Here is a 27,590-nt window from a genome sequence, read left to right as displayed (position 1 = left end):
GGGCCCAGTACCTGGTCTCTTGCTGTTTGTGTTAGACTTGATCATTGGGGCATGATTAAGAAATTTGTAGGTGATAGAAAAATTATTCATGTGGCTGATAATGAGGAAGAAAGCGGTAATGGACGGAAATATCAATGGACTGTGGTGAAAGGAGCAGAAAAGAGAGAAATGAAATTCAATCCAGGGAAATGTGAGCTGATGGATTGGGGAAGGAAAATACAGCAGAACGCAACCAATGAAAGAAGAGTTGAGGAATAGTGAAACTTGGTGTGTATGTCCACAGATTTCTGAAGGCAATAGGACAGGTACACAGGTGTTTAAGGTGGCATGTGAGATACTCTCTTTATTCGGGAAGGTGTGGAAAATAGGAACAGGGAAGTTATGCTCAATGTATAAAACACTAACTGAGCCACAGGTTGGGTGCTGTGTATATTCTGCTCAGTGCATTACGGGAAGGAAACAATAACACTGGCGAGGGTACAGACGGGATTTATGAGAATGTTGCCGGGAATGGAGAATTTTATCAATGAGGAAAGATTGGATAGATTGGAAGTTTTCTTTGGAACAGAGGAGGTTGAGGAAGACTTAATTGAAGTGGATAACATTGAGAGATAGAGTGGATAGGAAGGATCTAATATTTTTAACAGTTGGGTTAATAGTAAGTAGAGATTTAAAGTAATTGGCAGAAAGATTAAAGAGGAGTTGAGTTGAGTTTTTTTCACCCAGAGGGTGGTAGCGCCTCGAATTCACGATATAGAAGGGTGGTAGCGGCAGAAATCCTCTGACAGTGCGGCACTCCCTCGGCACTGACCCTCTGACAGTGCGGCACTCCCTCAGCGCTGACCCTCTGACAGTGCGGCACCCCCTCGGCACTGACCCTCTGACAGTGCGGCACTCCCTCGGCACTGACCCTCTGACAGTGCGGAACCCCCTCAGCACTGACCCTCTGACAGTGCGGCACTCTCTCAGCACTGACCCTCTGACAGTGCGGCACCCCCTCAGCACTGACCCTCTGACAGTGCGGCGCTCTCTCAGCACTGACCCTCTGACAGTGCGGCACCCCCTCGGCGCTGACCCTCTGTCAGTGCAGCACCCCCTCAGCACTGACCCTCTGACAGTGCAGCACCCCCTCAGCACTGACCCTCTGACAGTGCGGCTCTCCCTCAGCACTGACCCTCTGACAGTGCGGCTCTCCCTCAGCACTGACCCTCTGACAGTGCGGCTCTCCCTCAGCACTGACCCTCTGACAGTGCGGCACCCCCTCAGCACTGACCCTCTGACAGTGCGGCGCTCTCTCAGCACTGACCCTCTGACAGTGCGGCACCCCCTCGGCGCTGACCCTCTGTCAGTGCAGCACCCCCTCAGCACTGACCCTCTGACAGTGCGGCTCTCCCTCAGCACTGACCCTCTGACAGTGCGGCTCTCCCTCAGCACTGACCCTCTGACAGTGCGGCTCTCCCTCAGCACTGACCCTCTGACAGTGCGGCGCTCTCTCAGCACTGACCCTCTGACAGTGCGGCACCCCCTCGGCGCTGACCCTCTGTCAGTGCAGCACCCCCTCAGCACTGACCCTCTGACAGTGCAGCACCCCCTCAGCACTGACCCTCTGTCAGTGCGGCACCCCCTCAGTACTGACCCTCTGACAGTGCAGCACCCCCTCGGCGCTGCATTGTGAGAGCTTGGGTTATAGGCTGGAGGATCTGGAGTGGTGCCTGAATACAGAACCTTCTGACTGTTAGCACAGAGTCACAGCTAACCCCAGCCCAAGCTCTGATGCTTGTGTCAATACTGGCAACTGGATCTGTGATATCTGTGCAGTTGTGTGTGTGTTTGAGCTGCCGTGTGTGTGAAATTGGTGACAGGCCCTCAGTCCTGAACCATTATTGTTTCCCTCGGCAGGTTGTTGATCTAGACACCTCGACTCCACACAAAGCTCTTGAGCTGTGCACGCTTCTCCCGAGCCATGCAGCCAGAGTGCTGGTTTGTGGTGGTGATGGGACGGTGGGCTGGGTACTGGATGCCATTGATGAAATGAAATACAAGGTACTACAGAGTAAACTTCTTCTACGCTGTGTTATCATCGCAGCTGATGTTAATAATGGACATGTCTGATCCCAAAATGAAACCAGGCTTGAAAAATCCCAACTTTGCTTTTCTTTAGAAACTGTGGCGGTCAGTTACTGACAGATTGATAAGGGTCTGCCAGTGTAATCTTAACAGACAGAACTAAACATTTATTAAACAAGAAACATCGATTATATTACGCAAGACAAACAAGTTGACAAGCTTTCAATGTGACAGCAGTAAATTCACACTGCTCCTGTTACCCAGCAATAGCCTTACGCGTGCGCGCACACGCGCACCCCAGTGAAGATTTACCACTATTCCTGCGGCCTCTTGCTTGGCCTGGTGCAGGAGCAAATGGTTTTCCGCCAAATGGAATTCCGAGCATTTACTAGAAGCTTTTTTTCTCGGCTGATATCTCTCCCTGAGACAAACCACAAAGACCCCACAGTCTAAACTCTCTGTTATTTCAGAGCAAACAGAGCTCCATAAACACAACCTCCCAACAGAATTGCAGGATTTCTTGCTGGAGAGTTTAGAACTCCTGTGTTTATTCTCTGGCAGACACACACTGACTGAACTGCCCTTCTGTGTATCCATGGTCACTGGGCAACAGCGCATTTTCTCTACTTTGAGTTTGTTTTCTGAATTCACTAAACTACTAACCCCTTTGTTACCCATCGCCACCGGAACGGGTGTAAAACCTCATTCAAAATGCATGTCTACAAGCAGAACCTGAGTCTTCCAGGCACCCAGCTCACCCATAAACTCTCAATGGAACTCAGACCCTGTTTCCCTTTCTTGATCAACAAACATAAATTGAACTTAAAGTTATACATTGTTCCTAACAACTGTCCCCATCAAACACCCGCAGGACAGGTGCAGCACGGGGTTAGTTTCAGAGTAAAGCTCCCTCTACACTGTCCCCATCAAACACTCCCAGGACAGATACAGCACAGGGTTCGATCCAGAGTAAAGCTCCCTTTACACTGTCCCCATAAACACTCCCAGGACAGGTACAGCACGGGGTTAGATACAGTGTAAAGCTCCCTCTATACTGTCTCCATCAAACACTCCCAGGACAGGTACAGCACAGGGTTAGATCCAGAGAAAAGCTCCCTCTACACTGTCCCCCATCAAACACCCGCAGGACAGGTGCAGCACGGGGTTAGTTTCAGAGTAAAGCTCCCTCTACACTGTCCCCATCAAACACTCCCAGGACAGGTACAGCACGGGGTTAGATACAGTGTAAAGCTCCCTCTATACTGTCTCCATCAAACACTCCCAGGACAGGTAAGCACGGGGTTAGATACAGTGTAAAGCTCCCTCTATACTGTCTCCATCAAACACTCCCAGGACAGGTACAGCATGGTGTTAGATCCAGAGAAAAGCTCCCTCTACACTGTCCCCATCAAACACTCCCAGGACAGGTACAGCATGGTGTTAGATACAGAGTAAAGCTCCCTCTACACTGCCCCCATCAAACACTCCCAGGACAGGTACAGCACGGGGTTAGATACAGAGTAAAGCTCCCTCTACACTGCCCCCATCAAACACTCCCAGGACAGGTACAGCTCAGGGTTAGATACAGAGTAAAGCTCCCCCTACACTGCCCCCATCAAACACTCCCAGGACAGGTACAGCACGGGGTTAGATACAGAGTAAAGCTCCCCCTACACTGCCCCCATCAAACACTCCCAGGACAGGTACAGCTCAGGGTTAGATACAGAGTAAAGCTCCCCCTACACTGTCCCCCATCAAACACTCCCAGGACAGGTACAGCTCAGGGTTAGATACAGAGTAAAGCTCCCCCTACACTGTCCCCCATCAAACACTCCCAGGACAGGTACAGCTCAGGGTTAGATACAGAGTAAAGCTCCCCCTACACTGTCCCCCATCAAACACTCCCAGGACAGGTACAGCACGGGGTTAGATACAGAGTAAAGCTCCCCCTACACTGTCCCCCATCAAACACTCCCAGGACAGGTACAGCACGGGGTTAGATACAGAGTAAAGCTCCCTCTACACTGTCCCCATCAAGCACTCCCAGGACAGATACAGTGTAGGTCATAACTTCTATTTTGGATAAGTTAACACCGACCATTTCTGGAGCTCTGAATTGTGGCTCGTCATTGGCAGTGTCTGATCCTGATTCTGTTCCCTGTCTAAATCATTAGCAGGTAAGCCTTCTGCTCTTTTTTTCCAGGGGCAGGACCAATACGTCCCACACGTGGCTATTCTCCCCCTGGGCACTGGGAACGACTTGTCCAACACCCTGGGGTGGGGAGCTGGATACACTGGCGACGTTGCAGCAGAAGTGATTTTACAGAATGTTTTAGACGGTGACCCAGTGAAGTTAGATCGGTGAGTCATGGGGAAGTATTGTGCTTTGACTGGTGAGTAAGACCAGCAATCAGTGTTTATATTAAACCTTTAAATAAAGAGAGACCAAAATACTCCGAGGATCCAAGCAGACAAATATGAACACTGTACCAAGGGAAGGTATCTCACGAACAGTGACCAACAGTTTAGTCTCAGTTGGTTTTAAAGAGGGTCGTAAAGGAACAATGAGAATAGAGGAGTGGAGGGAATTAAGACGGGGCCTCTGGATTAAGAGATTGCTGCCTGTGTTTGGGTGAATGAGTGGAATACGCCAGATTTCAGTATTAGGAATAGTGTGTTCAGTGAAATCTGTGGGTGCGTTCGACAGGACAGGTTTGGAGGAATACAGACATGGGAGGGGCAAGGCAATAGGGGGGTTCAAACTACCGAACTCCAGAAGTTGTTTATTCCTGTTTGGTGCAAGAGTGGAAAGGGAATTGTGGCCAAACCATGGCTTACAAGGAAAATTAGAGAAAGTATCAGATTCAAGGAAGAAGCAAACACACTGGCAAGAAAAAGCAATAGGCCTGAGGATTGGGAGCAGTTTAAAATTCAGCAAAGGAGGGCCAAGGGATTGATTAAGAAGGGAAAAATAGAGTATGAAAGTAAGCTAGCGGGGAACATAAAAACTGACTGTAAAAGTTTCTATAGGTATGTAAAGAGAAAAAGATTGACAAAAATGAATGTAGCCCCTTACAGTCATAAACGGGAGAATTTATAATGGGGAATAAAGAAATGGCCGAGGAATTAAATTTGTACTTTGCTTCAGTCTTTACAAAGGAAGACATGAATAATGTACCAGAAGTGCTGAGAGAAACATGTTTTAGTGAGGAGCTGAGGGAAATCAGCATTAGTAGAGAAATGGTTTTGGGGAAATTAATGGGATTGAAGGTGGATAAATCTCCAGGTCCTGATAACCTTCATCCCAGAGTACTGAAGGAAGTGGCCCTGGAAATAGTAGATCCATTGGTGGTTATTTTTCCAAAATTCTTTGGACTCTGGAATAGTTCCTGCAGATTGGAGGGTAGCTAATGTAAGCCACAATTCAAAAAGGGAGGGAGAGAGAAAACAGGGAACTATAGACCAGTGAGCCTAATGTAGGTACTGGGGAAGTTGCTAGAGTCCATTATCAAGGATTTCATAAACTCGGCATTTGGAAGTCAGCATGGATTTACAAAAGGAAAATCGTGCTTGATGAATCTATTGGAATTCTTTGAGGATGTAACCAGTAGAGTTGACCGAGGAGAACCAGTGGATGTGGTTTATTTAGACTTTCAGAAGGCTTTCGACAAGATCTCACATAACAGACTGCTATGCAAAGTTAAAGCACATGGGCCATGGGATTACAGGTAATGTCTTGAGATGGATAGAAAGCTGGTTAGCAGATAGGAAGCAAAGAGTTGGAATAAATGGGTCTTTCTCTGATTGGCAGTCAGTGACTAGTGGGGTTCTGCAGGGATCTGTGCTGGGACCCCAACTGTCCACGATTAATGATTTGGAAGAGGGAACTGAATGTATTATCTCCAAATTTGCAGATGATACAAAGTTGATACAAAGGGTGAGCTGTGAGGAGGATGCAGAGATGCTTCAGCGTGATTTGGACAGGCTGAGTGTGTGGGCATCTGCAGGCAGATGCAGTATAATGTGGATAAATGTGAGGTCATCCACTTTGGTAGCAGTTAGAGGACAGATTATTACTTGAATGGGTGTAAATTGAGAGATGGGGATATTCAGCGAGACCTTGGAGTCCTCGTGCATCAGTCGCTGAAAGTAAGCGCGCAGGTACAGCAGGCAGTAAAGAAGGCAAATGGTATGTTGGCCTTCATAGCGAGAGGATTTGAGTACAGGGATGGGGATATTTTGCTGCAATTGTATAGGGCATTGGTGAGGCCACACCTGGAGTATTGTGTGCAATTTTGGTGTCCTTATCTAAGGAAGGATGTCCTTGCTATAGAGGGAGTACAGCGAAGGTTTACCAGGCTGATTCCTGGGATGGCAGGTCTGTCATATGAGGAGAGACTAAGTCAGTTAGAATTATATTCACTGGAGTTTAGAAGAGTGAGAGGGGATCTCATAGAAACTTATAAAATTCTAACAGGGTTAGACAGGGTAGATTCAGAAAGAATGTTCCCAATGGTGAGAGAGTCCAGAACTAGAGGTCATAGTTTGAGGATCTTATAGAACTGAGGTGAGGAGAAATATCTTCACCCAGAGAGTGGTGAATGTGTGGAATTCACTCCCACAGAAAGTAGTTGAGGTCAAAACGCTGTCTGATTTCAAGAAGGAATTAGATATCGCTCTTGGGGCTAAAGGGATCGAGGGATATGGGAGGGAAGGGGGATCAGGATATTGAATTTGATGATCAGCCATGATCAAAATGAATGGTGGAGCAGGCTCGAAGGGCTGAATGGCCTCCTCCTGCTTCTAGTTTCTATGTTCCTACGAGAGTGAGAAGCTGAGAGATTGCCAGCAACAAAGTGGGGGTGACCGAGAGGGAGTAGGTGCAAGATTGTGTTTGGGTGTGGCAGTTTTGGAGGATTTGGAAGAGCAGCTAGTTTAATAGTAGATGAGCTGGGGCCAATCTACAATGGGGTGAGTGTTTCTGAGCTGCAGTACAGCTGTGTTTACAGAATGGCATCCTGTACACAGGTCTGCTCGCGATTGAACTCTGAGCACTGGAATCATTTCAGCTGGCATTTGCACTCCTCCCTAAACACACCTGATAGGGAGTTGTGTTTGGTTGCACCCTCTCTTGTTCTGCCAAGACCACGAGGCAGCATGTGCAGCAGAGTTAAAAAGGAAAGGATAAACAGTTGAGTTAAATCAGAACAATTGAGGGGAAACTGAAGACGGAGATGAGGAGCAGATTCAGCTCGAGCCAAGATGGAATTGGAGTTTGTGTGAGGTGTGGGACTCGGAGGGAGGTGGTGGTTTAGGAAGCGGGTCACTTTGCTGGTGTGAGTTGCAAGGACAGGGCTGTGATTTCAACCTGTGACCTCAAGGTTGAAAGTTGATGTCTCAGCTCCTGGGGCTTGTTTTTTCCTCTGGTATCTAGAAACAGGGTCGCAGTGAAACTCACAGCTTTCCAAAGATAGAAATTCATTGCAAAGAAAAATCCAAGAGAAAGGGCATTTTGTGGGATAAATACATTATTGAATGAATTTTCCCGATGGGAGGGGATACAGACTGTTAGCAGAATAAGGGCACAGAATCGTACAGCAAACTAACCGGCCAGAGGGAGCACGGCTGCATTAAGTTTCAAGGGAGTAAGGCCAGGCTGGATGGCCTCTACTTTAATGCCAGGAGTATTGCAGATAAAATGGATGAGTTGAGGACAATGATTGACACGTGGAAGTGTGATATAGTAACCATCACCGAGACATGGTTAAAGGAAGGACATAGTTGGCAGCTCAACATTCCAGGATATAGAATCTTCAGGCGAGACAGAGGAGGAGGCATTGCATTATTAGTTAAGGAGGCAGTTACTGCAGTAAGGAGAGATGATATCTTGGAGAGGGCATCAAATAAAGCTTTGTGGGTAGAGCTTAGGAATAAAAAAGTGCCAGCCACATTGATAGGGGTTTATTATAGACCCCCAGAGAGTCAGAGGGATATTGAGGAGCAAATCTGTGCTCAGTTTGTGGAGGTGTATAAAAACAATAACAATAGGGTTATTCGGTGATTTCAACTTTCCCAACGTTAACTGGGATATACACAGTGTTAAGGGCTTGGATGGAGTAAATTTCTTGAAATGTGTACAGGAGAAATTTTTAGATCAATATGTGAAGGGTCCAACAAGGGAGGGAGCTGTGCTGGACCTGATTGTGGGGAATGAAGCCAGACAGGTGGTTGAGGTGGTGGTGGGGGAGCATTTTAGTGATAGCGATCACAACACGGTACAATTTCAGCTTATTATGGACAAGGGAATAATCAAGCTGCAAAAAAAAGTTTTTGATTGGGGGAGAGCTGGTTTTAGTAAAATAAGACAGGATTTAGCCAAGGTAGACTGGAAACTAATGGAAAAATCTACAGAGGAGCAGTGGGAGGCATTCAAAAAGGAAATGGGGAGGGTGCAAGCCCAGCATGTTTCTTTCCACTTGGGTGATAGGAGTAACAAGCCCAGAGAATCGTGGATGACCAGAGATATTTAAGATGCAATGAGAAGGAAAAGAAAGGCTTTTAAAAAGGACAAGGGGAGCAAATCAGTGGAGGCATTAGTGAGGTATAGAAAATGCAGGGTGGAGCTTAAGAAAGCAATTCGGAATGCAAAGAGGGGATATGAGAAAGCTCTGGCTGGTAAAAGTAGGGAAAATCCCAAGATATTCTGTAAGTATATCAATGGGACGAGGATAAGTAGAATTAGTAGACAAGTAGAATTAAGGAAAACCCTAAGGCGTTCTATAAATATGTGAAGAGTAAAAGGATGAGATGTGAAGGAATAGGGCCTATAAAAGGTGAAGGCGGGAAAATCTGTACGGAACCAGTAGAAATGGCAGAGGCGCTTAATGAGTATTTTGCCTCGGTTTTCACAGAGGAGAAGGACCTGGGTGGATGTACTGTGGGCTTGCGGTGGGCTGAAAGGATTGAGTGTGTGGACTTTAACAAAGAGGTTGTGCTGGAATCTTTGAATGGCATCAAGATAGATAAGTCACCGGGTCCGGATGGGATGTACCCCAGGTTACTGTGGGAGGCGAGGGAAGAGATTGCAGAGCCTCTGGCGATGATCTTTGCGTCGTCGATGGAGACGGGAGAGGTGCCGGAGGATTGCAGAAGGGGAATAGGGATAGCCCAGGAAATTACCGACCGGTGAGTCTAACCTCAGTGGTTGGTAAGCTGATGGAGAAGATCCTGAGGGACAAGATTTATGAGCATTTAGAGAGGTTTAGTATGCTCAAGAATACTCAACATGGCTTTGTCAAAGGCAGATCGTGCCTTACGAGCCTGGTGGAGTTGTTTGAAAATGTGACTAAACACATTGACGAAGGGAAAGCGGTAGATGTGGTTTATATGGATTTTAGCAAGGTGTTCGATAAGGTCCCCCATGCAAGGCTTCTAGAAAAAGTGAGAGGGCATGGGATCCAAGGGGCTGCTGCCCTGTGGATCCAGAACTGGCTTGCCCAAAGGACAGTAAGAAGTTTAACAACACCAGGTTAAAGTCCAACAGGTTTATTTGGTAGCAAAAGCCACACAAGCTTTAACCTGGTGTTGTTAAACTTCTTACTGTGTTTACCCCAGTCCAACGCCGGCATCTCCACATCATGATTGCCCAAAGGAGGCAGAGAGTGTGTATAGATGGGTCCTTTTCTAAATGGAGGTCGGTCACCAGTGGTGTGCCCCAGGGATCTGTTCTGGGACCCTTGCTGTTTGTCATTTGCATAAATGACCTGGATGAGGAAGTGGAGGGATGGATTGGTAAGTTTGCCGACGACACGAAGGTTGGTGGGGTTGTGGATAATCTGGAGGGATGTCAGAAGTTACAGAGGGACATAGATAGGATGGAAGACTGGGCGGAGAAGTGGCAGAAGGATTTCAACCCAGATAAATGCGTAGTGGTCCATTTTGGCAGGTCAAATGAGATGAAGGAGTACAATATAAAGGGAAAGACTCTTAGTACTGTAGAGGATCAGAAGGACCTTGGGGTCCAGGTCCATAGGACTCTAAAATCGGCCCCGCAGATGGAGGAGTTGGTTAAGAAGGCGTATAGTGTGCTGGCCTTTATCAATCGAGGGATTGAGTTTAGGAGTCCGGGGATAATGATGCAGCTATATAAGACCATCGTCAGACCCCACTTGGAGTACTGTGCTCAGTTCTGGTCGCCTCATTACAGGAAGGATGTGGAAAAGATTGAAAGGGTGCAGAGGCGATTTACAAGAATGTTGCCTGGATTGAGTGGCATGCCTTATGAGGATAGGCTGAGGGAGCTTGGTCTTTTCTCCTTGGAGAGACGTAGGATGAGAGGAGACCTAATAGAGGTATATAAGCTGTTGAGAGGCATAGATCGGGTGGACTCTCAGAGGTTTTTTCCCAGGGTGGAAATGTCTGCTACGAGAGGACACAGGTTTAAGGTGCTGGGGGGTAGGTACAGGGGAGATGTTAGGGGGAAGTTTTTCACACAGAGGGTGGTGGGCGAGTGGAATCGGCTGCCGTCAGTGGTGGTGGAGGCAAACTCAATAAGGTCTTTTAAGAGACTGCTGGATGGGTGCATGGAACTTAATAGGATGGAGGGTTATAGGTAGGCCGAGATGGTCAGGATATGTTCGGCACAACTTGTGGGGCCGAAGGGCCTGTTTTGTGCTGTAGTTTTCTATGTTTCTGTAACTAGGGCAAGAGTAGGGTCCATTAGGGACCAAAGGGGCAATCTGTGGGTGGAGCCAGAGGGTATTGGTAGGGTGTTGAATGAATATTTCACATCCGTCTTCGCCCAAGAGAGTGAGGACGATGGTGTGGAATTCAGGGAGAGAGACTGAGGTTCTTGAGCAAATTGACATTGGGAAGGACAAGGTATGGGGGGTGTTGGCAGCCTGAAAAGTGGATAAATCTCCAGGTCCAGATAGATTGTGTCCTGGGCTGCAGTGGGAGGTAAGGGAGCAGATTGCAGGGGCTCTGACCCAAATTTTCAACTCTTCTCTAGCCATGGGGGAGGTGTCAGACGACTGGAGAACAGTTAATGTGGTTCTGCTATTTAAGAAGGGTTGTAGAGATAAACCAGGGAAACTACAGACCAGTGAGTCTCACATCAGCGGTAGGGAAACTATTGGAGAAACTTCTGAAGGAGCGCGTTCCTCTCCACTTGGAGAGGCAAAGCTTGATCAGGGAGAGTCAGCATTGGCTTTATCAGAGGGAGGCCATCCCTAACGAATTTGATTGAATTTTTTGAGGAGGTGACCAGGTGTGTAGACGAGGGGAGTGCAGTCGATGTAGTTTATATGGATTTCAGCAAAGCCTCTGACAAGATCCCACATGGGAGACTTGTAAAGAAGGCAAGTTAGAGTCATAGAGGTTTACAGCATGGAAACAGGCCCTTCAGCCCAACTTGTCCGTGCTGTCCTTTTTTTTAAATCACTAAGTTAGTCCCAATTGCCCACATTTGGCCCATATCCCTCTATACCCATCTTACCCATATAACTGTCTAAATGCTTTTTAAAAGACAAAATTGTACCCGCCTCTACTGCTACCTCTGGCAGCTTGTTCCAGACACTCTCCATCCTCCATGTGAAAAAATTGCCCTTCTGGGCCTTTTTGTATCTCTCCCCTCTCACCTTAAATATATGCCCTCTCGTTTTAGACTCCCCTACCTTTGTGAAAAGATATTGACTATCTAGCTGATCTATGCCTCTCATTATTTTATAGACCTCTGTAAGATCACCCCAAGCCTCCTATGCTCCAGTCTATCCAGCCTCTCCTTATAACTCAAATCATCAAGTCCCGGTAGCATCCTAGTAAATCTTTTCTGCACCCTTTCTAGTTTAATAATATCCTTTCTATAATAGGGTGACCAGAACTGAACACAATATTCCAAGTGTGGCCTTACCAATGTCTTGTGCAACTTCAACAAGACGTCCCAACTCCTGTATTCAATGTTCTGACCAATGAAACCATGCATTCTGAATACTTTCTTCACCACTCTGTCCACCTGTGACTCCACTTTCAAGGAGCTATGAACATGTACCCCGAGATCTCTTTGTTCTATAACTCTCCCCAACGCCCCACCATTAACTGAGTAGGTCCTGCCCCGATTCGATCTACCAAAATGCATCACCTCACGTTAATCCGGGGGAGGTAAGCGGAAGCAGATATGATAGCGATTTTTAAGGGGCGTCTTGACAAATACATGAATAGGATGAGAATAGGTTCACCGGCCTGTAGTTCCCAGGCTTTTCTGTGCAGCCCTTTTTAAACAAAGGCACAACATTTGCCACCCTCCAATCTTCAGGCACCTCACCCGTGGCTGTCAATGATTCAAATATCTCTGCTGGGGACCTGCAATTTCTTCCCTAGCCTCCCACAACATCCTGGGATACATTTCATCAGGTCCCGGGGATGCACTTTAAGACTTCCAGCACCACCACCTCTGTAATATGTAGAACAAAGAAACTTACAGCACAGGCAGGAACAGGCTCTTCGGCCCTCCAAGCCTGCACCGACCATGCTGCCTGACTTAACTAAAACCCCCTACCCTTCCGGGGACCATATCCCTCTGTTCCCATCCTATTCATGTACTTGTCAAGACGCCCCTTAAAAGTCACTACTGTATCCGCTTCCACTACCTCCCCCGGCAACGGGTTCCAGGCACTCACTACTCTCTGTGTAAAAAATCTGCTTCATACATCACCTTTAAACCTTGCCCCTCGCACCTTAAACCTATGCCCCCTAGTAATTGACTCTTCCATCCTGGGACAAAGCTTCTGACTATCCACTCTGTCCATGCCTCTCATAATCTTGTAGACTTCAATCAGGTCTCCCCTCAACCTCCGTCGCTCCAGTGAGAACAAACCAAGTCTCTCCAACCTCTCCTCAGAGCTAATGCCCTCCATATCAGGCAACATCTTGGTAAATCTTTTCTGTACCCTCTCCAAAGCCTCCACATCCTTCTGGTAGTGTGGTGACCAGAATTGAACACTATATTCCAACTGCAGCCTAACTGAGGTTCTATAAAGCCGCAACGTGACTTGCCAATTTTTAAACTCAATACCCTGGCCGATGAAGGCAAGCATGCCGTATGCCTTCTTGACTACCTTCTCCACCTGCATTGCCACTTTCAGTGACCTGTGTACCTGTACACCCAGATCCCTTTGCCAATCAATACTCTCAAGGGTTCTGCCATTTACTCTATATTTCCTATCTGTATTAGACCTTCCAAAATGCATTACCTCACATTTGTCCGGATTAAACTCCATCTGCCATCTCTCCTCCCAAGTCTCCAACTGATCTATATCCTGCTGTATCCTCAGATGGTCCTCATCACTATCCACAAATCCACCAACCTTTGTGTCGTCCGCAAACTTACTAATCAATCCAGTTACATTTTCCTCCAAATCATTTATATATATATTACAAACAGCAAAGGTCCCAGCACTGATCCCTGAGGAACGCCACTTGTAAGAGTTTTACAACGTCCAACGCCGGCATCTCCACATCATGAACACCACTTGTCACAGCCCTCCATTCAGAAACGCACCCTTCCACTGCTACCCTCTGTCTTCTTTGACCGATGGTAGCCATGATGTGGAGATGCCGGCGTTGGACTGGGGTAAACACAGTAAGAGTTTTAACAACACCAGATGTTCCTGGTGTTGTTAAAACTCTTTCTTTGACCGAGCCAGTTTCGTATCCACCTTGCCAGCTCACCTCTGATCCCATGCGACTTCACCTTCTGCACCAGTCTGCCATGAGGGACCTTGTCAAAGGCCTTACTGAAGTCTATCCACTGCCCTTCCCATATCAATCACATTCGTCACTTCCTCGAAAAACTCGATCAAGTTCGTGAGACGCGACCTCTCCTTCACAAAACCATGTTGCCTCTCACTAATACGTCCACTTATTTCGAAGTGAGAATAAATCCTGTCTCGAAGAATCCTCTCCAATAATTTCCCTACCAGACATAAGGCTCACCGGTCTGTAATTACCTGGATTATTCTTGCTACCCTTCTTAAACAAAGGAACAACATTGGCTATTCTCCAGTCGTCTGGGACCTCCCCTGTAGCCAGTGCGGATACAAAGATTTCTCTCAAGGCCCCAGCAATTTCCTCCCTTGCCTCTCTCAGTATTCTGGGATATATCCCATCAAGCCCTGGGGACTTGTCTACCTTAATGTTTCTCAAGAACCCCAATACCTCCTTTTTGATCTCAACATGACTCAAACTATCTACACACCCTTTCCCAGATTCATCATCCACCAAGTCCTTCTCTCTGGTGAATACTCATTTAATACCTCGCCCATTTCCTCTGGTTCCACGCATAGATTCCCTCCCCTGTCCTTGAGTGGGCCAGCCCTCTCCCTGGCTACCCTCTTGCTCTTTACATATGTATAAGAAGCCTTGGGATTTTCCTTAATCCTGCTGGCCAATGATTTTTTATGACCCCTTTTAGCCCTCCTTACTCATTGCTTAAGTTTCTTTCTACTTTCCTTGTATTCCACACTTGCTTCATGTGTTCCCAGCCTCCTAGCTTTGACAAATGCTTCCTTTTTCTCTTTGACTAGGCTCACAATATCTCTCGTTATCCAAGGTTCACCATACTTATCCTTCATCCTTACAGGAATGTGCCGGTCTTGAATCACTATCAACTTACACTTGAAAGCCTCCCACATGCCAGATGTTGATTTGCCCTCAAACATCTGCCCCCAATCTACATTCTTCAGTTCCTGCCTAATATTGTTATAATTAGCCTTCCCCCAATTTAGCACCTTCACTTGAGGACTACACTTATCTTTACAGTTTAAAGCTTATTGAATTGTGGTCACTGTTCCCGAACTGCTCCCTTACTGAAACATCGACCACCTGGCCGGGCTCATTCCCCAATACCCCAATATGCACACTCCTCAAGACACCACTATTCATTTTCCCAAGTTCCCTAACATCCATGCTTTTCTCAACAGTAAATACTGATGAGAAATATTCATTTAGGATCTCACTCATCTCTTGTGGATCCGCACATAGATGACCTTGTTGATCCTTAAGAGGCCCTACTCTCTCCCTTGTTAATCTTTTGCCCTTTATGTATTTGTAGAAGCTCTTTGGATTCTCCTTTGCCAAAGTGAGCCCTCACTAACACTTCTGTCACCTGCCCTTCCTTATTTCCCAAGAGGAGGTCAGATTTTGCCCCCTCTCTAATCGGGCCATCCACATACTGAGTGAGAAATTCTTTCTGAATACAATCTCCATCCAAGCCCCTAATACTATGGCTGTCCCAGTCAATTTTGGGGAAGTTAAAGTCCCCTACTATTACCACCCTTTTTTTTTTGCAGCTATCTGTAATCTCTTACATATTTGCTCCTCAATTTCCCGCTGACTATTTGGGGATCTATAGTACAACCCTATCAAAGTGATTTCCCCCTTATTTCTCAGTTCTACCCACAGGGCGAACCCACGGATATATCCCCTCTCAGTACTGTCGTGATGTTTTCCTTAATCGAAAGCAACTCCCCCTCCTCTCTTACCTCCTGTTCTATCTTTCCTATAGCATCTGTACCCTGGAACATTGAGCTGCCAGTCCTGTCCCTCCCTTAGCCATGTTTCAGTAATTGCTATAATATCCCAGTCCCATGGATCCATCAATGCCCTGAGTTCATCTGCCTTGCCCGTCAGGCCTCTTCCATTGAAATAAATGCAGTTTAATCTGGACATCCCTTGCTCTCTGCCCTGCTTTCTCAAACCATCAGTCCTGTCATGTTTTGTACACTCTCCCTGTGTTTTATTTCTCTGAGCCTTACTGGACACATTCACTGAGTTCTCCACAGCCTCTGTACTGTGGCCCTTTTTGATTTTTGACTTTGGTTTCTCTGCCTTTCACTTTTTCCCCTTATTGCCTTTTGTTTCTGTCCCCACTTCCTGCATTGGTTCCCAATACTTCCCCTAAGACATTGGTTCCAGACCTGCCCAGGTGCAGACAGTCCGATTTGTACTGGTCCCACCTTCCCCAGAACTGGTTCCAATGTCCCAGGAATTTAAATCCTTCCCTCTTGCACCATCCCTCAAGCCGTGTATTCATCTTAGCTATCCTGACATTCCTACTCTGACTAGCACGTGGCACTGGGAGCAATCTTGAGATTACTACCTTTGAGGTCCTACTTTTTAGTTTAACTCTTAACTCAAATTCAGCTGGTAAGACCTCACCCTGTTTTTTACCTTTATCGTTGGTGCCTATATGCACCACAACAGCTGGCTGTTCACCCTCCCCCTCCAGAACTTCTTCACACAAAGGGTTGTGAATCTGTGGAATTCCCTGCCCAGTGAAGCAGTTGAGGCTACCTCATTGAATGTTTTTAAGGCAAGGATAGATAAATTTTTGAACAGTAAAGGAATTAAGGGTTATGGGGAGCGGGCGGGTAAGTGGAGCTGAGTCCACAAAAAAATCAGCCATGATCTTATTGAATGGTGGAGCAGGCTCGAGGGGCCAGATGGCCTACTCCTGCTCCTAGTTCTTATGTTCTTATGCCCTGCAGCTGCTCCAAGACATCCTTGACACTTGCACCAGGGATAGGATACAGGGTAATTTGTGGATTCAGAATTGGCTCAATTAGGAGACAGAGGGTGATGACAGAAGGCTGCTTTAGTAACTGGAATGATGTGGAGAATGTGGCATTGGACTGGGGTCAGCACCGTAAGAAGTCTCATAACACCAGGTTAAAGTCCAACAGGTTTATTTGGTAGCACGAGCTTGTGGCTCGTGCTACCAAATAAACCTGTTGGACTTTAACTTGGTGTTGTGAGACTTCTTAGTGACTGGAAGCCAGTGTCCAATGGCGTGCCACAGAGATCTGTGCTGTGTCCCCTATTATTTGTCATTTATATAAACAACATAGATGACCACATGGGGGGTAGGATTAGTAAGTTTGTGGCTAACACAAAGACTGGCCGGGTGTTAACAGTGAGGCGGAGTGTCCTGGGCTACAAGAAGATTTGGACGGAATGGTAAAATGGGCGGATAAGTGGCAGATGGAATTTAACCCTGAAAACTGTGAGGTGATGCACTTTGGAAGGAGCAATTTGACAAGAAAATACTCAATGAATGGTAAGACACTGGGAAGTTCTGTGGGACAAAGGGACCTTGGTGTGTTTGTCCACAGATCTCTGAAAGCGGAAGGGCGTGTTAGTAGGGTGGTGAAAAAGGCATATGGGACACTCGCCTTTATCAATCGAGGCATAGGTTACAAAAGCAGGGAAGTCATGTTGGAGTTGTACAGAACTTTGGTGAGGTCACAGCTGGAGCACTGTGTGCAGTTCTGGTCGCCACATTATCGGAAGGATGTGATTGCACTGGAGGGGGTGCAGAGGAGATTCACCAGGATGCTGCCTGGGATGGAACATTGAAGTTATGAAGAGAGGTTGGATAGGCTTGGGTTGTTTTCTCTGGAGCAGAGAAGACTGAGGGGCGACCTGATCGAGGTGTTCAAGATAATGAGGGGCATGGACAGGGTGGATAAGGAGCAGCTGTTCCCCTAAGTTGAAAGGTCAGTCACGAGGGGACACAGGTTCAAGGTGAGGGGCAGGAGATTTAGGGGAAGATGTGAGGAAAAACATTTTTACCCAGAGGGTGGTGAGGGTCTGGAATGCGCTGCCTGGGAGGGTGGTGGAGGCGGGATGCCTCACATCCTTTAAAAAGTATCTGGATGAACACTTGGCGCGTCATAACATTCAGGACTATGGGCCAAGTGCTGGTAGATGGATTAGGTGGGAGTTCAGGTCTTTCTAATGTATCAGTGCAGACTTGATGGACTGAAGGGCCTCTTCTGCGCTGTTTGATTCTATGATATTCCCACAGGTGGAGCGTGCGAGTGACAAAAGGATTTTACAGTTTCCACAGGCCCAAGGTAACAATTGTCAATGCAAACTCGCTGTCGCACGCAGTACATAAACTTCCAGTGCGCAAAAAACCCCAGCATTCACCTCGCAGTCCCCACCCAAACTCCCAATTATAACTCCTGCCCACTCGCCCCCTCATCCTCCCCTGGAGCTGCTGACTCTCTCTGTCTCTCTCTCTCTACAAATACCAATTCTCCCCTCTCCTTTGGTACAGATGGGGACACGGGGCGGGGTCGGCGCCCCGTTGTTTGGGGGGGAGGGGCGCGTCAGGACCACGTCATGGGGGTGTGTGTTCAGGCTGTTTTGGGATCGAGGCTGTGTCTGGGTGGGGGTTGAGACTGTATCACGCTGGGGTAAGAGTGCATTGCGCTATCTTTGATTATATTCCTGTTCCATGTTTCCAATCTGCTCCCTTTCCTCCTCCCCAGATTTTCTCCATGAATAATTATTTCTCGGTTGGGCCAGATGCACTCATGGCTTTAAACTTCCATGAATGCCGGCAGCAAAGTCCCTTTCTGTTCTCTAATCGGATTATTAACAAGGTGAGTGTAAACCTTCAGTGGTGTGAGTCAGGACTTGCAAAATGTAGCACATTGTGAGGGTTACGAAGCGGAGGTTGATTCCCTCTCTCTGAGAGCTAACACCAAACTCTCAAAGAGGAGTTCCTTGCCTCATAATCTGTTAGTGTGTGAGAAATAGTACGATCGACTCTTCAGCAACATTTTGTGGTTAAATCAAAATAACTCCGAGACACACTCTGTAAAAGCAACAAGTAACACTTTATTAATCTAACTAGCTGTGAACAGGTTAACTAAACTATTACCATCCCTAATAAATCACCATTCTAATGGAAAATTCTTTCGATAAACACAATTCCCACTTATTAACAAAAAAATTAGAATTTTGTAATCACTCTCTAAATTACAACCAGGTTTTATCTTCCAGAATCTTCTGTCGCCTTTGCTGATTTCTACTGTCTGGAATCTCTGGCTTCTTTTGGTACCTTTTTCTATTCAAATGAGGCTTTGAGCTAAAAGCTTTTCGCTGAGGCAGAGACAGTTGCTGTGTCTCTCTCGAGCTGAAAGCTGGCTCTTATACCCCTGATGACATACCAGCATTCCCACAATAGGGAAAATGCTGGAAAATCTCAGCAGGTCTGGCAGCATCTGTAAGGAGAGAAAAGAGCTGACGTTTCGAGTCCAGGCGACCCTTTGTCTTTTGCTTTCATCCCCATAATAGGATTGGTTCTCAGGTTACCAATACATCAAATTTAAATCTGATAGGCTGCTGCTGTTCAAATGCCTAGCTTAAATTAATTGGTTAAAACTCAGAAACAGCCCGTTGTCTTGGCAACACTACTGCCTGGCCTCGCAATACAATGTTGTAAACACCAACTTCACAATCCGAGCCCCTTCGTTGCTGCTAAGTCTCTCATTCAATGTGTCGATACTTTCCCAAAGCCGACAGTGCCTTCCACACTGCTGCAACTGTACAGTGTAGAGGGAGCTTTACTCTGTATCTAACCCGGTGCTGTCCCTGTCCTGGGAGTGTTTGATGGGGGCAGTGTAGAGGGAGCTTTACTCTGTATCTAACCCCGTGCTGTACCTGTCCTGGGAGTGTTTGATGGGGACAGTGTAGAGGGAGCTTTACTCTGTATCTAACCCCGTGCTGTACCTGTCCTGGGAGTGTTTGATGGGGACAGTGTAGAGGGAGCTTTACTCTGTATCTAACCCCGTGCTGTACCTGTCCTGGGAGTGTTTGATGGGGACAGTGTAGAGGGAGCTTTACACTGTATCTAACCCCGTGCTGTACCTGTCCTGGGAGTGTTTGATGGGGACAGTGTAGAGGGAGCTTTACTCTGTATCTAACCCTGTGCTGTACCTGTCCTGGGAGTGTTTGATGGGGGCAGTGTAGAGGGAGCTTTACACTGTATCTAACCCCGTGCTGTACCTGTCCTGGGAGTGTTTGATGGGGACAGTGTAGAGGGAGCTTTACTCTGTCCTGGGAACAGATGTCTAACAGCAGAGTATTGGGAAAGGGCAGAGTGAATATGACCTGTGCTGCCAGCTGTGTGATCTGATCGCTGTCTTTGAGCAGCAGTGTGGGGAGGGAATGTGAGATTCTGGACTCTGCAGTTCTCAGAAGGCTGATGGATACATTTTCCTGCACTGAACTTAATCCTGGGATTCTCATGTTGCTTTTCTCTGTTTAAAAGGCGGTTTATTTCTTCTATGGGACCAGAGACTGTTTAGTTCAAGCCTGCAAGGACTTGGATCAGAAGATTGAGGTAAGTCCCTCGTTGGGTGGCACGGTGGCACAGTGGTTAGCACTGCTGCCTCATCGATTCCCAGCTCGGGTCACTGTCTATGCGGAGTCTGCACGTTCTTGCTGTGTTTGCGTGGGTTTCCTCCGGGTGCTCCGGTTTCCTCCCACAGTCCAAAGATGTCTAGATTGGGTGGATTGACCATGCTAAATTGCCCCCAAGTGTCCCAGGTTGTGGGGGTTAGGGCTAAAGTGGGCCTAGGTAGAGTGCTCTGTTTGTGAGTCGATGCAGACTTGATGGGCCGAATGACCTCCTCCTGTACTGCAGGGAGTGTATGGATTTTACAGTCTGGCTGGGTCACTGGGTCCTCATTGTCCTGCAGCTCCTCATTGCAAAGCTGCCATTAATCATGAGGATGGGTTTGGGGCAGGTTCAGTGATGTCCTGGGATTGTTGATTCAGTGTTGACAGGGGTGCGAGGGCATTGAACCGAGGCCCTGTCTGCCTCGGGGTGAATGTGAAGGATTCCCCAGCATTTCCAGCTGTTTCCCTGAATGACCCGGATCCAGTAAGGTGATTCAAGCAGCTGGTCTGCCCTTCGCAAGCTGTTTGTGGGATCTTGCTGTGTACACACTGGCTGCTGTGTTTCCTACAACAGCCTCTGCACCTCAAATAAATACTTGATTGGCTGGATTGAATTTTTGACAGTTTAAGTGGATTTATAGAAATGTGAACTGATGTTTTTATTGTCAGGACGAGGGACAGGGTTGCTGAATCTTTTGCACATTCACTTCCCGCAATCCCACTGGCCTGAGGAATTTCCCCTTCCCCTCAGTGTGTGCTTCACATAGCTTCCTGCTGTCACTCTTCATCTTTCATTCTTTGCTCTTCCCCCTCACAGTTGGAGCTGGATGGGGAAAGGATCTCCTTGCCGAAGTTGGAGGGGATTATCGTTCTCAACATTGCTTACTGGGGAGGGGGCTGCCGGCTGTGGGAAGGCACAGGGGACAAACCTTACCCCCCAGCCAGGTAAGATCCACATTAACCAGCTGAGGCACATCTTACGAGCAGGAGATTGATATAAATCCACCTGTCACAGGTCTGGGTCCTGCCAGTTGGGGCTGTGGAAGGAAGAGGGCCCTTTTTAAATTGTACCCCGAGTGTATATGTAACAATCATGAGAGCATTATACTTTCAGGGGAGAGAGTGAGAGTCAGCACCTTCAGGGGCGAGGGAGAGAGAGTCAGCACCTTCAGGGGCACCTTTTCTTCAGTGTTCACCAAGGAGGGGGGGCGATGTTTTTGAGGATAAGTGTGAGATATAGGCTGGAGGAGGTATATGTTCTGAGGGAAGATGTGTTAGCAATTTTGAAAAACCTGAGGGTCGATAAGTCCCCTGGGCCAGATGGGTTATTTCCTAGGATTCTTTGGGAGGCAAGGGATGAGACTGCAGAGCCTTTGGCATTGATCTTTGGGTCCTCACTGTCCACGGGGATAGTGCCAGAGGACTGGAGAGTGGCGAATGTTGTTCCTCTGTTTAAGAAAGGAAATAGGAATGACCCTGGCAATTATAGGCCGGTTAGTCTTACTTCAGTGGTCGGTAAGTGAATGGAAAAGGTCCTGAGGGATAGGATTTATGACCATTTGGAAAGATGCAGCTTAATCCGGGATAGTCAACACGGATTCGTGAAAGGGAAGTCTTGCCTCACAAATTTGATTGAATTCTTTGAGGAGGTAACTAAGTGTGTAGATGAAGGTAGGACAGTTGATGTCGTATACATGGATTTTAGTAAGGCGCTTGATAAGATTCCCCATGGTCAGCTCATGAAGAAAGTAAGGAGGTGTGGGATAGAGAGAAATTTGGCCGATTGGATAAGTAACTGGCTATCTCATAGAAAGAGTTTTATATCCTCTCCACTTGGAGCCGGCAGTTTGCGGTGTCGATGGTAGTCATGATGTGGAGATGCCTTTACCCCAGTCCAACGCCAGCATCTCCACATCATATCTCATAGAAGACAGAGGGTGGTGGTGGATGGAAAATTTGCAGATTGGAGACCAGTTACCAGCGGTGTATCACAGGGATCAGTGCTGGGTCCTCTGCTATTTGTGATTTTTATAAATGACTTGGAGGAGGGGGCTGAAGGGTGGATCAGTAAATTTACTGATGACACCAAGATTGGTGGAGTAGTGGATGAGGTGGAGGGCTGTTGTAGGCTGCAAAGAGACATTGATAGGATGCAGAGGTGGGCTGAAAAATGGCAGATGGAGTTTAACCCTGATAAGTGCGAGGTGATTCATTTTGGTAGGACAAATTTGAATGCGGATTACAGGGTCAACGGCAGGGTTCTGAGGAATGTGGAGGAACAGAGAGATCTTGGGGTTCATATCCACAGATCTCTGAAGGTTGCCACTCAAGTGGATAGAGCCGTGAAGAAGGCCTATAGTGTGTTAGCGTTTATTAACAGGGTTTGAGTCTAAGAGCCGTGGGGTCATGCTGCAACTGTACAGGACCTTGGTGAGACCACATTTGAAATATTGTGTGCAGTTCTGGTCACCTCACTATGAGAAGGACATGGAAGCATTGGAAAGAGTGCAAAGGAGATTTACCAGGAAGCTGCCTGGTTTGGAGGGTAGGTCTTATGAGGAAAGGTTGAGGGAGCTAGGGCTGTTCTCTCTGGAGCGGAGGAGGATGAGAGGCGACTTAATAGAGGTTTATAAGATGATGAGGGGGATAGATAGAGTGGATGTTCAGAGACTATTTCCTCAGGTGGATGTAGCTGTTACTAGGGGGCATAACTATAGGGTTTATGGTGGGAGATATAGGAGGGATGTCCGAGGTAGGTTCTTTACTCAGAGAGTGGTTGGGGTGTGGAATGGATTGCCCGCTGTGATAGTGGAGTCGGACACTTTAGGAACTTTCAAGCAGTTATTGGATAGGCACATGGAGCACACCAGGATGATAGGGAGTGAGATAACTTGATCTTGGTTTCGGACAAAACTCCGCACAACATCGAGGGCCAAAGGGCCTGTTCTGTGCTGTACTGTTCTATGGGAGGGAGGGAGTGAGAGTGAGTCAGCACCTTCAGGGGAAGGAGGGAGTGAGAGAGAGAGTCAGCACATTTAGAATAGAGAGAGTGAGAGAATGAGCACCTTGAGGCGATGTGAGGGAGGGTCTTTTACCCTGAGTCTGTTCTGACTCTGGGTGGTGGAGGATGTTGATTGCCTTTGTTTGAACAAAGCTGGGAGTTATTGGTTATTAGACAAACAGCTGGATGCAAAGAGCAAATCTGGGCATTGAATTTGTAGGTTTAATATCACTGATAGAAACTGCTACTGAAACTGCGTAACAGGAAGGGGAAAGAGGTCAGAGAAGTTCAGTTTATTTATTAGTGTCACAAGTAGGTTTACATTAACACTGCAGTGAAGTTACTGTGAAAATCCCCTAGTCACCACACTCCAGCGCCTGTTCGGGTACACTGAGGGAGACTTTAGCGTGGCCAATGCACCCTAACCAGTGCGTCTTTTGGACTGTGGGAGGAAACCCACGCAGACACGGGGAGAAAGTGCAAACTCCACACAGACAGCGACCCAAGCCAGGAATCAGCATTTTAACTGACCATAGGCAAGAGGTAAATGTACCCAGAGCTGGGTTGGGGGTTTGGGGGTTTAGCTGGCTGGGGCAGTGTCAGTGACAGCATTATAAAAATGACATTGTGATTTCCAAACCAAAGCATTGACATTCATTTATGGAGACAGTTTACAATTCCTCGAACTCTGAAATGTCGATGTTCAGGAGGATGTTGCCTTGATTCTGTATCTTGTGAGTTTTGAGTCAGTTTATTCTCGGATGCTTAAAGTGAGCGTTTTGCATTGCAGCCACAACGATGGTCTGCTGGAGGTGGTTGGTGTTTATGGCTCATTCCATTGTGCTCAAATCCATGTGAAACTGGCCAATCCGGTACGTCTGGGCCAGGCACACACAGTCAGAGTAAGTACCTGCCCCTCACAGCGGGGCAAAATCACCCAAAACCCCTCGACCTGAGAACTGACTCTGAACCAGGAATCGTGTGTGGGGGGGCCTCGCTGTCTGGGCGATTCAGGGTGCAGGGAGAGATTGGGGGGCCAGGGTCTCGCTGTCTGGGCGATTCAGGGCACGGGGGGGGGGGGGGGGTCTCGCTGTCTGGGCGATTCAGGGCACGGGGGGGGGTCTCGCTGTCTGGGCGATTCAGGGCACGGGGGGGGGGTCTCGCTGTCTGGGCGATTCAGGGCACGGGGGGGGGTCTCGCTGTCTGGGCGATTCAGGGCACGGGGGGGGGGTCTCGCTGTCTGGGCGATTCAGGGCACGGGGGGGGGGGTCTCGCTGTCTGGGCGATTCAGGGCACGGGGGGGGGGTCTCGCTGTCTGGGCGATTCAGGGCACGGTGGGGGGGCCTCGCTGTCTGGGCGATTCAGGGCACGGGGGGGGCCTCGCTGTTTGGGCGATTCGGGGCACGGGGGGGGCGAGATTGGGGGGGGGTCTCGCTGTCTGGGCGATTCAGGGTGCGGGGAGAGATTGGGGGGGGTGGGGCTTCGCTGTCTGGGCGATTCAGGGCGCGGGGAGAGATTGGGGGGGGGGATCTCGCTGTCTGGGCGATTCAGGGTGTGGGGAGAGATTGGGGGGGGTGGGGCCTCGCTGTCTGGGCGATTCCGGGGGGGGGGGGCCTCGCTGTTTGGGCGATTTGTGTGTCTTTGGGTGTTTGGCTTGGCACAGATTTCTGAGGGGGTTGAAGGGGAGGTTGGGCCTAGGGTTTGACCTGCAGGGGGATTAGGGGTGGGGCAGGTTTTGGAGGGCATTGGGGACGGGGCTGTGGGTATCCCCGTACTCCTCTGCAGTTGATTCCCTGTTTTCCCTCTTTTTCCTGCAGCTTATCCTGAAGAACGCTGCGATGCCGATGCAGGTGGATGGAGAGCCCTGGATTCAGGGTCCCTGTGCTGTTGTGATCACACAAAAAACCCAAGCACTGATGATATCTGCACCCAGCGAGCAGCTGGAGGAGGATGTCCCACCAGTGACTGAGCCAGAGCAGGATAGAGAGGGAAGTTAAGGATGGTGTGGGTGGGGTGTATATCCTTACAAGCGGCTTTGCTGGTGAGGTCTCTGTTGGAACTGAAGGTCTGCTTCCCCAGAATGAGTTGCCCTTCATTCCTTCAGAGCTGGATCCCGATTCCTGTGTGTCTGACATTGGAGATTGGGATGGGGAGGACGCTGGAGTCATCACAGAGAGATTTTCTCAGCCCTTTCAGTAACTGATTCAATCTTCCCCCAGTCCGTGTGTAATTATTAAGAGGGACAAATAGGCTAAGATTCACAGACAGACTGCCTCGTCCATGGGCCACTTTCTACAATCTGTGCTCTGGGTTTGCCCATGCAAAAGGTGTGACATCACCATTCCAGTTCCAACAATCCAAATTCTGAGTCTCCCCCCCCCCCCCACTCCTGATCAACATCTGATTCAGATATGAACAGCACCCTCCAAGTACCCCAACTCACCCCAATGACCAGACACCGTCTGGCAGTACGACAAGGTGACACAGAAAACAGGATCTGGACACTCAGTAGGAACGAGAAATCAGCTTGGGTTGGGGCACCTTGTTGGAGCACTATAGAGGGAGCTTTACTCTAACCCCGTGCTGTACCTGTCCTGGGAGTGTTTGATGGGGATGGTGTCAAGAGAGCTTTACTCTGTATCTTTTCTGTCCTATCAGTGTTTTTATTGGGCGCTGGTGCTGTCAGTATGAGGTATATTATCTCCGAGTACACCATTTACCCAAAGCAGAGTGTAGTTCCCCTTCCCCCTCCCACACTCTGATCAAATTCCCAGGCTCCTCTTGCACCTTGCCCTGGTTATTCTCTGGGGAGCAGTGCAATTGGCTGCTCTGATGTTCAGATTCCCCGACTCTCATTCTGATTTTGAAGTCTTAGTTTGGGCTTTTTTGTTGGTGTGTTTTTTTTTGTTTATTTCTGGTCTTGCTGTATTTGCACTGGTTTTGGACCTTGTCGAGTCTTTGCACTGCGGCAGTTTACTGTGGCTGTTTTTGGAATCTGTGTTGCACTGCTAATCGCTGGGGGCCTCAGAGTTGCAGGTCAACACTGACTGGCTGAAGAAGGGGTACCAAGGACAGCAATTTACATGAACATAGCACCTTGAATGTAGTACAAGGTCCCAAGCTGCTTTACAGGAGCGTTTAGTATTTGACCCTGAACCACGTGAGATGAACAGGACCTTGTCAGGAACGCTGCAACTCTGGGTAGAATCTAAACAGGAGTTTTCAGTTTGTGCCTTTCATAGAAAAGCAGAACTGAGAGGTGGGCTCCAGCTGATATCCCGTCCACCCCAGAAGGGGGACAGATTGGGATTACACCCCATGCTCAATTATCCCCAGCCCCTGATGCACTGAGCTTCCCTCAGAATCAGTGGGTGGGAGAGACTGGTGTTGCTCCCTAACCAGATCCTGTCTCACTCCGAGTGGGGGAATTGTGTTTACACATGTGTCACACTGTTAACTTCCCTGCTCCTGGGAAATGTGACATTGAGTTTTCTCATTGTGTGTGGTCTAATTTGTGGTCAAACTTTGTGACATAATAATGTGAAATAAATTTAGGGAAGGTCTCTGGAGTGTTTCTGTGTGGATAAATAAAATGCTTACTGTGTGTGGGAAGTGCCACGGGCACAGCGTATCAGCCATGATCGAACAGCAGAGCAGACTCAATGGCCTTAATGGCCCAATTCTGCTTCTATATCTTCTGGCCTATCCTGCATCTTTAACATAATGCACTCTCCCTCCTCCTCTCCGCCCCCCCCAGAAGCTTGTATACATTCTTTATCCTGGATTCTACCCTCTGGGGAACTCTGCCTGCCCCCCCAAATTGTGTCAAAGGTTTCCAATGGACCGTTCTGACCCCAAGTCCTGCAGCAAGAGCCAATCCTTCACTCTGTGTGGTTTCCTTTGACAGAGTTAGAACATAGAACAGTACAGCACAGAACAGGCCCTTCGGCCCACGATGTTGTGCCGAGCTTTATCTGAAACCAAGATCATCCTGGTGTGCTCCATGTGCCTATCCAATAACCGCTTAAATGTTCCTAAAGTGTCTGACTCCACTATCACTGCAGGCAGTCCATTCCACACCCCAACCACTCTCTGCGTAAAGAACCTACCTCTGATATCCTTCCTGTATCTCCCACCACGAACCCTATAGTTATGCCCCCTTGTAATAGCTCCATCCACCCGAGGAAATAGTCTTTGAACGTTCACTCTATCTATCCCCTTCATCATTTTATAAACCTCTATTAAGTCTCCCCTCAGCCTCCTCCGCTCCAGA

At 48.0% G+C, this 27,590-nt stretch overlaps 1 protein-coding gene across 1 annotated transcript; it reads left to right on the top strand.

Annotated features, from left to right (window-relative positions):
- Positions 1 to 1,899: 1,899 nt before the first annotated feature.
- On the top strand, positions 1,900 to 26,880 carry LOC144489300 (diacylglycerol kinase epsilon-like; the record flags this gene model as incomplete). The annotated part of the gene is made up of 8 exons (XM_078207171.1): positions 1,900 to 2,043; positions 4,271 to 4,428; positions 17,930 to 17,978; positions 18,399 to 18,512; positions 20,186 to 20,257; positions 21,134 to 21,261; positions 24,108 to 24,219; positions 25,135 to 26,880. Coding segments are annotated over 8 exons (957 nt in total), but the record flags the coding sequence as incomplete, so codon positions are not given.
- Positions 26,881 to 27,590: the final 710 nt, after the last annotated feature.

This window comes from Mustelus asterias, unplaced genomic scaffold (assembly GCF_964213995.1).
Source record: "Mustelus asterias unplaced genomic scaffold, sMusAst1.hap1.1 HAP1_SCAFFOLD_2106, whole genome shotgun sequence".
NCBI lineage: Eukaryota > Metazoa > Chordata > Chondrichthyes > Carcharhiniformes > Triakidae > Mustelus > Mustelus asterias.
Note: the sequence above shows the minus strand (reverse complement) of the source record. Positions and strands in the feature narration are given on the sequence as shown.